The sequence below is a fragment of the Mytilus galloprovincialis genome, chromosome 1 (genome assembly GCF_965363235.1).
Source record: "Mytilus galloprovincialis chromosome 1, xbMytGall1.hap1.1, whole genome shotgun sequence".
Classification (NCBI taxonomy): Eukaryota; Metazoa; Mollusca; class Bivalvia; order Mytilida; family Mytilidae; genus Mytilus; species Mytilus galloprovincialis.
This window is the reverse complement of record NC_134838.1, coordinates 99,693,182-99,705,674: the sequence shown is the minus strand read 5'-3', so window position 1 is coordinate 99,705,674 and position 12,493 is coordinate 99,693,182. Positions and strand designations below refer to the sequence as shown.

The 12,493-nt window shown below is 33.0% G+C and overlaps 1 protein-coding gene across 2 annotated transcripts in view; it reads right to left on the bottom strand.

Annotated features, from left to right (window-relative positions):
* Window positions 1-12,493, bottom strand: part of LOC143047139 (uncharacterized) — a 74,415-nt gene that overhangs the window by 27,021 nt on the left and 34,901 nt on the right. For both annotated transcript variants that reach the window (XM_076220092.1, XM_076220101.1), the window contains exons 19-24: window positions 8,287-8,499; window positions 4,634-4,855; window positions 2,949-3,043; window positions 2,410-2,630; window positions 1,754-1,944; window positions 1,210-1,376 (exon numbers count right to left, since the gene is read on the bottom strand). In XM_076220092.1, the coding sequence (XP_076076207.1) occupies window positions 1,210-1,376; window positions 1,754-1,944; window positions 2,410-2,630; window positions 2,949-3,043; window positions 4,634-4,855; window positions 8,287-8,499 (1,109 nt within the window). The remainder of the gene's footprint in view (window positions 1-1,209; window positions 1,377-1,753; window positions 1,945-2,409; window positions 2,631-2,948; window positions 3,044-4,633; window positions 4,856-8,286; window positions 8,500-12,493) is intronic.

The window sequence follows — 12,493 nt, the reverse complement described above, 5'->3', positions numbered from 1 at the left end:
TAAACAATTTTACCCCATGTCAGATTTGCTCTAAATGCTTTGATTTTTGAGTTATAAGCCAAAAACTGCATTTTACCGCTATGTCCTATATTTAGCCGTGGCAGCCATCTTGGTTGGATGGCCGGGTCACCGGACACATTTTTTAAACTACATACCCCAAAGATGATTGTGGCCAAGTTTGGATTAATTTAGCCCAGTAGTTTCAGAGGAGAAGATTTTTGTAAAAGATTACTAAGATTTACGAAAAATGGTTAAAAATTGACTATAAAGGGCAATAACTCCTTAAGGGGTCAACTGACCATTTTGGTCATGCTGACTTATTTGTAAATCTTACTTTGCTGAACATTATTGCTCTTTACAGTTTATCTCTATCTATAATAATATTCAAGATAATAACCAAAGCAGCAAAATTTCCATAAAATTACCAATTCAGGGGCAGCAACCCATCAACGGGTTGTCCGATTCATCTGAAAATTTCTGGGCAGATAGATCTTGACCTGATAAACAATTTTACCCCATGTCAGATTTGCTCTAAATGCTTTGGTTTTTGAGTTATAAGCCAAAAACTGCATTTTACCCCTATGTTCTATTTTTAGCCATGGCGGCCATCTTGGTTGGTTGGCGGGGTCACCGGACACATTTTTTAAACTAGATACCCCAATGATGATTGTGGCCAAGTTTGATTAAATTTGGCTTAGTAGTTTCAGAGGAGAAGATTTTTGTAAAAGTTAACGACGACGGACGCAGGACGACGACGGACGACGACGGACGCAGGACGACGGACGCCGGACGACGGACGCAAAGTGATGGGAAAAGCTCACTTGGACCTTCGGGCCAGGTGAGCTAAAAATGATGCACTATTCAACCATTTTAGATAAAAACAAAAATGTGTCCATAGTACACAGATCCCAAACTCGCACTTTCATTTTCTATGTTCAGTGGACTGTGAAATTGGGATCTAAACTCTAATTTGGCATTAAATTTGAAAGATTATATCATAGTGAACAAGTGTACTAAGTTTCAAGTTGATTGGACTTCAACTTCATCAAAAGCTACCGTGACCAAAACTTTAACATGAAGAAGGACAGACGTACAAACATACAGACGGACAAACTAACGAAAAAACGAACGGACAAACAGATGCACAGACCAGAGAACATAATGCCCCTATTAGAGCATAAAAAATTCAACAGATAATAGTATATATACCTGGATAAGATAAATACATGCTGTCTTCAGCAGACCACAATCTATTGTTTCCTGTCAGGTACCCCATAGCAACATTGTTGACAAACTCTATCTCACTTACATCATGGTTGGCGGCAGCTAGTTTTGGTTGAATGTGTAGAAGGTACAAGGCAGGGAGATTCTTTGAACTGAAAATAACAGAATAGTGCAAATAACTTTTCTAGACAACATTCAAAATATTGACAGAAAAAAACATTATATGCAAACGAAATTAACTAGTTTTTCAATTCTATAAAATTTATTAGTTGTTTTATGCAAGACATTTTGTAAATCAAAGGTTAATTCATATAAATCAACCTTTCATCTGTTCAATATTTGATTGATGTTTGTTTTATACTGCCTTTATAACACAAAAAAAGCTATTTGGCATTTAGTCTTCCTTGAAAGAAGAAATAAAATTTAATGGCCACAAAATTGATTGACTTTTGTTAGCATACACTGTCAAAAATTACCAATTGCAAGAAAACTGGTTAACACTTGAATAGTTTCTGCTGTAACAACTTACCAATAATATTTTACATGGAATTTAGTAAAAATGTGTGAGCTGAGTTTCTGGCTTAGATTTTCAAAGTTGACATCTAAACTAGTGTAAGGTACAGCAAAAGATACTGATGTTTCTATGTGACTTCTATTTCCTTTAACTTCCTTTCCTTGTTTTGGATCAAATATTACCTCCTCTGTAGTAGTTTCATTAATCTTCAATTAGATAAATATAAATATATATCAAATATATCATTACAGATTCCCCTTGACAACTAAACCAAGGGAACTTGCATAGTTGCATTTCTTCTTATGAAGACACTTGAAGGTTGAATGAACTTTTCAATATTTGACCAGTTATAATCAAGGCAAAAATGACTTGTCCAATATCTGTGATGGATTGAAAAGTTCATTGCATAGATTTCATTGACAAAATGTATGAACATCCAATTTTGTGTAAAGGTGCATACTGGTAATTATCAATTTCTTATTTAGGAAAGTGCACCTTCCGGTACATTATGAAACACCAAGCAATTGCATATACACTGAATATAAAATGAATGATGTACAGAACGTTGGCTTTCAAAACATTTGACCTTAAATGTAAGTTATAAAGGTTATTGAAGAAGAATATATAATGTGTATAATATGTTTTTTGTCCTAAAAACTATAGAACTATACCTGAAATTTGGTTTTCAGTAATGTAAGACCTTTTATTTGTAGATGAAAGTCAGTCAGTTTATTGGATTTAATGTCTTTTTTCTCAGTGTCTGTTTGTTTAATATCTTTATTAACATAATCTAGATGTAATCCTGTTTCTGGCATATCTAACTTAGCTACAGTGCTGTCCTCTACCAAACTCTGATCTATATCAACATTGATCTGTCTCTTTAGTTTGGATCCTGAAAAAAGACAAATACATTTTAATATTGTCCGAAAGTACAAGAATATGTATGGACTAATTTATGTTAGCTACAGTTCATTTCTAAACAAGATACTGACTGTCAAATAAGAGGCAGGTTTGATAACTCTATTAACATTCTTTCAAAATTCCCACAATTTTAAAATAATTAAGATTTAAAAGTTAGTAACTTCCATCAGAGTAAAGAGGAAAACTTTGCATTTAATCATTTAGATCAGTTTTCAAATAATTTAAGAAATTTAAGAATTGATAAAAAATTAACAGCATCTATTTGTTTTGTGATGGATGTATAGCATACCTTGAGCTGAATAAGTAAGATGATAATTTGTTCTTGGTCCTGTAGTACCATTAGTTATCGAATATGTCATTTCTACGAGGTATTCTTTCATGTCCCTGAGAATAAACAAGACATCTGTAGAAAGACTTCTCGTTGGTTTATGTCAGTCATATTGTTTTTCATAAATTGTTTAATCAAAAGTTAGGTCCTTTGTTTTCCATTTTGAATCATTTCTTTTTTTTTTCATGTCAGGGCCTTTTATAGTAGACTACTGTAAATTCAGAAATTATTGAGAGGTTTTTTATTATTATGAAAAATACGACAGGGTGATAATCGCATTAATATAAACTCCCATTTTGAATTTTTAAGTATGAATTAAACAAGATTTTTCTTGATATCGCAAAAAATTAAAAATTGAATTTAAGTCTAAAATGACAAAATTCCAAAAATAAATGCACGCAATTATTTCTGAATTTACATGAATTCCATACGGTGGCATATCATTGCCTATATCCACTTCATTAGAACTCTGGTGGATAGTTATATCATTGGCTATCATCAGGGGTTCCCCATGGTCAATTATTTTTTTCGCCCTCTTTCCCGAAAACAATATATTTTTTCGCCACGTAACATAAATATATTTTGCGTTAAAAGTTTTCATTTGTTTTCTACACCTCCCTTTTAAGTAAGATTTTGTCTATGATTATTCTCTCAAACTTATCTTTGAGTCTACATTGTAATGAATAAACACTAAACATTTACTTTTAAAAAGAACTTATTTTTACTTAAAAGGGGGAAAATTCATTATATTTTGAACAACTTTTCTAAAAAAGAGGGCCATTTTCTTTTAGTAATAAAGAAGATATAAGTCACAGAATGTAACAAAATTCTTGGACATGTTTTGACCATATACAATGTTAAACCAGAAAAATGTACAGTTCTTTGGGAAAGTTTCTTCAAAAGAAAAATATGTGTACTTTTTTACTAAGAAGTGTTTTTTACAACAAAACAAAAGCTTTTATCAAGTTGAAATTGATCCCTCATTCAAGGTGTAGTCATTACATTGAAGTGTTACTCAAATTCGAGGGGTTATTCCCAACCTTTTGCATAGTTTTTTTTTCTAGACAATCGTAAATGAAAAAGTTTAGACGTAAAACTATGCTTGAAACACCTCGTGTCACTCAAACTACTTTAAAGTACTCTCTCAAATCAATTATCTATATCAGAGTCAAAGAATAAAGTTTTAAATAGGAGATTTTTCTTGCTTTTGAACATTTTTCGTCATAACATTAAAAAAGTTTTCTTTTCTTGACTATTGGTAAAAGGAGGAGAGGAGACTTTAAAAGTTTGCTTCGAACATGTGCATCGCAAAGTGGTTACTAAATCCTTTATGTAACATGTGACAGATAAAAAGATGGAAAGTTAATCAAGAGCATAAACATTCCTTTGCAGTTGGTTATCTACATAACCTTCAATAATTTTATTGCAAGTAAATGTTAAAATGCAGACCTTGGAGTTCTGGCTCATGTAAGTTGGATGTATGCGTATGTGTCAGAGTAAGCCTCATAGTAAACTAGACAAAATTCAAACCCATCACTTTTTAAATTATATTTTAAATATCATATATGGTAGTCCAAAAAATTAATGTTTTTTTCTTATATTCAACTGAATTTGTACTGCCATACCAAATATTTAAAACAACGTACTTATCAGCCCTAGACACGTCTATGTCGACACTAAATGGTCCAGACAAAGGAAAGTATGGATGTGTTGTAGAATCAGCGACATCTGGGTAGTCAAACTCCATACAGACTCTGTTTCCTGACAGCAGCATTAACAGGGCACCAGAACATTTTTTCATTGTTCTTTGTACTTTTGGATCTGCTGGTATTTCTGTCCAGTCGTCATAGAGATGATGTAAACCACTCCTATTGAAAAAAAATAACAAGAATTCATTGTTTTCAGTTAGAAAGTAAGGATCCCCAAAAAAAAAAACAGACCTTTATTTTCCAAATATTTATTTGACTTAGTTAAGGTGGTACCCAACACCTTCGCTAAAATTTATTTGGCTCGTTTAATTTTCATAAAATTTTGACAAAGTATTTACTTTGACCCTTTGACAAAAATATCAAAATTTCAAAAAATTTGAACCAACCATTTTATCAGAATCAAAGAGCTGAAATCTCTGAGAAAAAATGACGCCACTGCCTCTAATATTGGGATATTTTTTATGCAAGTCTTGATTTTCACATACCATGATAAGTTGAACATTGCAACATGTCTCGTAAGCATATAATTGATATTCATATATATATATATGAGTGTGTGAAGTGAAGATGACAACTGACTGTTTTTTTTTTTAATACAAATGAATAGGTCAAGAGTCAAGACTACCTAAATGATCTACAGTATCCAATGACTACTGGCATGTTTTTTTTGTACAAATAAATAGGTCAAGACTACCTGAATGATCTACAGTATCCAATGACTACTGTTTTTTTTTTTTTTTTGTACAGATAAATAGGTCAAGAATACTGGAATGATATACAATATCCAATGATTACTAGCTGTTCTTTTGTACTAATAAATAGGTCAAGACTATTTATATGATCTACAATATCCAATGACTACTTGCTGTTCTTTTGTACGTACTAAATAAAGACTACCTGAATGATCTAAAGTATTCTAATTAATGTGTATTTTTTTTTCTTCCAATTACATTTTTCTAATTCAAGGATACAGACTACTAGTATCCTTTCAAACCAAATGATTATGAAGAGCCTGTTGTAATAAGCTCTTATACCCCACTAGTCCTATAAACATATGACTTCGCATTCTTATTCAATTTTTAACGTTTTTATACTGATATTTTCATTTTTTTTTTAATTTCTGAATGCGAAGTGTGACACATTGATAGTAAAAAAAAAATTATCAGAACAGTAAATAGAAATAGTAAATAATGCTCCTGAGGTCATATGTTATAGGACTAATTACCCACATACTCATTAAATAAGTTACTAGTGACATACATAAATGTAGTTATTTCTGTTACTTGAAGCAAATTCTATTTCTTTAGATTTACACAATATTGTTATACTTGTTTTATTTCACATTGAAGATTAGACAAATAGGGATACTTTTTTGATTTTTTTATTTCATGTCAGTCAGGTCCCTTTATATGAAACTTGAAACCACTTCTCTGCCATATTGATATTTTATAACAACTCTGCCCATGACCCATATAATTTGATATTCATTCTTTAACCATATATTATAGTAAGCTAGTTTTTTTTTATTTTACACTAATCCACAATCTTTCATGTTAAATTTTGTCTCCATTTAAGTTTATGCCATTGAACCATCATGGTATTAAACACAATCCCAAGTAATTATGCTGTTTAATATAGTGGGTCACCATATATTCAACTTGGGTGGCATTCCAGTTATTGAAATTTGTGTCAGATTGGATAATGAACTAGACCTTTAGGAATTGATCTCATAATTAAATATGGAGCCATCGTATGCGACCCCTACCCGGTAACAAAAATAAACATGTCAAGCGGCAATATTTATCACCAGAGATTACAAGTCAAAAGAGGATGGATAAGTCTCCAAAATGCTTGCCAAACTGGAACTACAACAAGATCTCCAGACAAGGACGAACAAAAGAATCAAGCCAAAGTTAGTATTTATGTACAAAGAAGTTGAGGGGCTGATTCACGCTATTGAACCAGACGAATTCCCCTTAAAAGCATGTCCGAAGAGAACCATAACTGCCGAGAAATTCAAAGAATACCACGAAACAATTATTGTGGAAAAGCAAGTAAAGAATAACTCTTACTGTGAGTGTATTGACATTCCGCCAAGTAAAACACCGTACAATATTCAAACTCACTTTAGGGCCTTAATAATATGGTACAAGTCAAATCGGCACCTGGTTAAATCGACATCTAGTCAAATCGGCACCTATTTAAAGTCAATTAGGCATCCAATAATAAATATAAATAATTCAACCTTTAAAAATGTGAATAATCATGATAAAATTAGGTTAATATTTCTGGCCAACCCCTTCCTTATCTACCTTTTCTTGGGTAAATACTGTAAAATTTCTGGACAACCCATTCCTTATTTTTACTGTTTTTGCTTAAAATACTGTTAAAATATATATTAAACAAATCTAACATGGGTGCCGAATTGACTATATCAAGTGCCGATTTAACCAGGTGCCAATTTGACTAGATGCCGATTTAACCAAGTGCCGATTTGACTAGAATTCCGTAAGATAGTGATTGCGACTATCAGGGCGAACGATCCCACCCCGCCAATAAAACTGTTGTATTAAAGCCAGCATCGATATCGACAATTTATGCACATTTCAATGCACATGTCATACAGATACAGTCTGTTACAGACTCTACTGTTGTAACTTTGTAAACAAAGATTGAGTCAGATGTCTGGTACTTCGATCTGTCTTATAACCAATAGAAAGTGTACCAACACGGACACATTATATTTTCTTATAAAAAAAGGCAGTGGTTTTTAAAAAGAAAAGACTATCAAGTTTTCCCCGATTAATTATAGATTTTTAATGTTTTAACAATGTTTTAGTTTTACTTCACATAATCAATAAAGTTATAAAAATAGATTAATGAGTATCTTAACAACATTGGTTGTTACACTTCGATCTTTTTGGTAATAAGAAGGACCGGAGGTTAGCCTGGTGTTCTGGCTAATCTTGTTACGATGCGCAGCTAGATTGGGCCGGATGCCAGGCTAGACCGGAGGTATGTAAACTGGTTCCCGGTTGATTACTACACAGAAATCATAATAAAAGCAAATTCCAGTTTAAATGTAAAATAGTAAATATGAAACCAAGAGCGGTAGACGGAGAAATGTAATGGAAAGTAAATACGAACCAAGCGCGGTAGGCAAAGAAATGTAATGGAAGTTCAGTTCACTAGTATAGAAACATGCCGCTGAAAGTGTCATTTTTCAAAAATTACACTGGTTATATAGCAGTTTGACAAACACTAATTTTGATCATTGAGAAGCTTAATATTGCCTTCACAACTCAATGTTATTAAAACGTTTAGCTGATTTTACAGTTATCTCCCTGTAGTGTTAGGTACCACCTTAACTTGATTTTCTAAAATTTCTTAATAAAAATGATTCTGACGGTAGAATATAATGTAATACATCAGATTGAAACATGTGTTCTACCCTTATGAGTAGTAAAACAGCTATAAGTAAGTGGTTCTTTTGTCTCAGTTTTGACACTTATCAAAAATATAGTGTCATAAGAGAATGAAAAGTCACTTTTGTACAATATGTAAATTACACAAATACGTATGTTATTTACTTGATATGGATTGCATTATAATTTCCATCAATGTTTTTGCTTGTAACAGTTGCAGTATAGTTGGCTAAAGTTGTTTTAGATTTACTCCCTCTATTCCAGGTTACAGAGTTTTCCATTTCAGTTTTCCCATTGAGAGAAGTCAACATTCTACATCCTACATGTATAGTATCTCCTAGCTTCACAAGCATCTGACCAAAAAATTCTCCAGCAAACCTGACAAAAAATGAAATCCATGATATAAATTATGCTTATTTCTTAACCATTTAAAATACACTTTCTGGTTCTCAAATACAGCTGCATGATAAAACACTAATTTGCTTGCTTGATTTTATTAAAGGGGCACTAGCTACGAGATATATAAATCAAAGCGCTGTAAGCTCTGAAGGCAGTTAACCAAAAACCAAGGCAACCGTAATTATGAAAACTGTGGCAATGTTGCCTCAACATTAAACATTCATATATAGTACATTCATGTTTATCTAATGATTTATTTATTAAGGCAAATAATTTATATGTTATCAAGGTTTCAAAAGCAATGCATAGATCAATGTATATTTTTTATGGTGAGTCTGCAGTGGTACAAATTCCCAATGATTGCAGTTGTTCTACTTGGTAGTTAACCTTGGTTTTATTTGACTGCTAGAAGTTCAATTTGACGTAGTATGAACATGTAATAGTATGAATGGACTGGTTTCCCTGGAAAGAAAACTGAGTTTGTGTTCTATAGTACAAAAGTTATGAGACACGAATCAGACAAATGTTCACTACAACAAGGATCAAAGATGAGGTCTGACTGACTTGCCCATAGTAAATGTAAATGATTTGTTATTTTGTCCCATACATATGAATATATATAATTAAGGGGTGGGGATCTCAACGGTTTTCAAGTTCTCAAACAGGTAGGGGTAGGCAGAGGATTTAAGGGGCAGGGGGCCCGCCCCCCCCCCCCCCCCCTTTTTGGGAAAAAATTTGGTTGCTTATATAGGGAATCACTGGAGCGGGCCCCTCTTAGGTCAGACAGTTGGCCCCACTTATGAAAATTTCTGGATCCGCCACTGGGGGTAGGGTGACCCTAGGGACTTCCCCTACATTTCATTTTATTTGTTATATTGTCCCATACATGAATATATATGGTTTAGGAGTGGGGATCTCATTGGTTTCCAAGTTCTCAAACAGGAAGGGTAGGGTGACCCAAGGGACTCCCCCTATATTTCATTTAATTAGTTATATTGATCCATACATGAATATATATTGTTTTGGTGTGGGGATCTCGACCGTTTCCAAGTTCTCAAACAGGAGGGTTGGGATGACCACAGGGACTTCCCTTATATTTCATTTGATTTGTTATATTGTCCCATACATGAGTATATATGGTTTAGGGGTAAGGATCTTGACCATTTCCAAGTTCTCAAACAGGAGGGTGAACAGTGACCTCAGGGACTCCCCCTATCTTTCATCTGATTTGTTATATTGTCCCATACATGAATATATATGGTTTAGGGATGGGGATCTCGACCATTTTTAAATTCTAAAACAGGAGGGGTGGGGTGACCCCTAGCGACTCTTCCTATATTTCATTTGATTTTTCATATTGTCACAAACATGAATATATATGGTTAAGGGGTGTGGATCTCAACCGTTTCCAAGTTCTCAAACAGGGGTAACTCCAGGGACTCCCCCTATATTTCATTTTTTATTTATTATATTGTCCTATACTTGAATATATGCAGGGGCGGATTCAGACGGGGGAGGGTTGCGGGCTTGTACCCCCCTTAAATTTGCAAAGCATGGGTTGTTCTCAGCTTAATAAAGAAAATTCCGATAATTTTACCTCAATTTTTTTTTAGCCTCGCTCTGCTCGGCGAAAATTTAAGTTTGCGCCCCTCCTAACCTAAAATCCTGGATCTGCCCCTCATATGGTTTAGGGGTGGGGAGCTCGACCGTTTCCAAGTTATCAAACAGGAGGGGGTAGAGTGGCCCAAAGAATGCCACCTGTATATCATATGATTTACTTACATTAAGGTATATATAATATAGTTGCATTATTTGTGAAAATAAAGAATGAAACTTTCAGCTACTTTAATTGACCCTTCAAAATTGAGAAAAAACAAATAACCCCTCGAAATTGCAGTCATATGTTTACACTTTAAAAGCATCTCACATGCATTATCATCATTTATCATTTATAAAGAAAATTTAGACTGTGACCATGAACATGTATATTGTTAGATATACTGTTCCCAGCTGTCACGTTGTATTGGATTTTTAAATTAAAATTTATCAAAAAGTAATTTTTAGTTTCTGAATAAAATATTTTTCTGCTTTTTCTTTCTTTTACATATATCTTTTGGTTTACAATACTAGTGTTTATATTCATTTACCATGCATAGATGTATTTTTTCACCTGCTTGGATTTATTTTGTAAATGATCGTCAAACACGGAATTACCCTTATCCGCTTCCGGAATCGGATCCGATTTTGTAAAATTATGTCTTCACGGCCGCCATTGTTATGTGTTTACAATGTTGTTTTTGTCAATCAGATATGATTTTACTCGAATTTATACAATATTTGTCGGCGATTTTCTGTATAAAGCTAGCGGTTGAACAAAATGAACATCGCCGTCATGAATAATAATGATAAAAATAAGTTTTTAGCTCGTTTAATTGGAGACTTTGGTGAACATGGTGAAAAGGTTTGCAAAGTAATTTCTTATTTTCTTTCAAATGTAAGGCGACTACGTCGGGCGTAGCTAGAAACCAACTATCCTAGTCGAAATTCCGCTTGCAAAAGTGGAAGGTCTCGGAACACCGCTAATTTGCACACCTGCCTCCAAATTGAAAAGCTACGAAAATTTCTTTTTCTAATTTGAAATTGCCGCCAACAGCATGAACAGTTGAATTATATAATAGACTACTGACGTAGTTGTACTACGTATTGATGACAAACAATATTCCTACGACTTTTGTCATTTGGGAAATCTAAACTGCTTGTCTTCAGAGATTTTCGGCGATTAAATATTTCATACAATTGTTCTTTGACATCTTGGCTAAAAGCACAAGTCATAATGAACTACACAAGGATTTTTAATAAGCACTACTTCCTATGTGTAACTTTAAAACTTTTGGATAAATCGACGATCATTTAAGGTTTTTCTGGTCATTTTTTTTTGTAATCCAAAATAAAAAGTATTAAAAAAGTGTTCAATTAGTTATATATAACATAGTAACAAGCTAGATAATAACAATGGCAAGTATTTCAGGATTTATTGGGTAGAACACAAATCTAGGGTGCTCGCATAATGCAGCTTAACTGCATAAAAATCTAAAGTTTGATTTTTTTCTGTTCAATCAATAATGAAAGAGAAATAGTGAAATAACGATTCGCTTTTTGCAGCCAAAAAGGTTCAATTTTGTCAAATTACACTAAGAAACATTGATAATTAGTAATTCACTTGCAAGTGAATGAGTCGACCTCTTTAAATCCGTATTCATGTGAACTTCAATTTAACCCCTAGCTAGAGATTGACAACGCATGCTTTGTATGTGTACTGGTTATTTAAAGAAAAAAAATGTCAACAATGAAAGTGAACCTACGGTAAATCATTTGATTACTAATTCGATGCACATAAAATCATTCTTATACGGTTAAAAACAATGAGAAACATCTATTTTTAATCTATAAAATAAAATCAAATAGACCTATAAAAATCCAATTGCACGTGTTGGTTTAATCTATTCATATCTTTATTTATGTTTACATCGCTTATATGGTCATCTGAGGTCAAATCGATAGGTAATTAGATGGCGTCTGGACTAAAATACACACAAAACGAACCTATATATTATCTACCCATGCTCTGTAAACTGTTTATTTTAGACTTTTAATAGTTTGGATAAATGTTTTACATTGTTATAAATCAAATATGAGAATTTAAGTCAAATCAGTGACCATGAATTTGACAGTTAGTGCCCCTTTAAATTAAAACTGATATTTTTGCAATTTCAAAGAGTGGTGGCATTAATTTTCATTGTAAAAATTTGTAAGGGTTCCGCGGAACCCAGTGTCTCACCTACTTTGGCTGTAAATCGCAGGCTCAACAAAAATGAGGAAAAAAATCAATAAAAATATTCCCCTTGATACTATCTTTTGATTGTAAGAAGCTTCTGTCCAAGTATGGTAAAAAATTCAGGATAGTTTATGAATC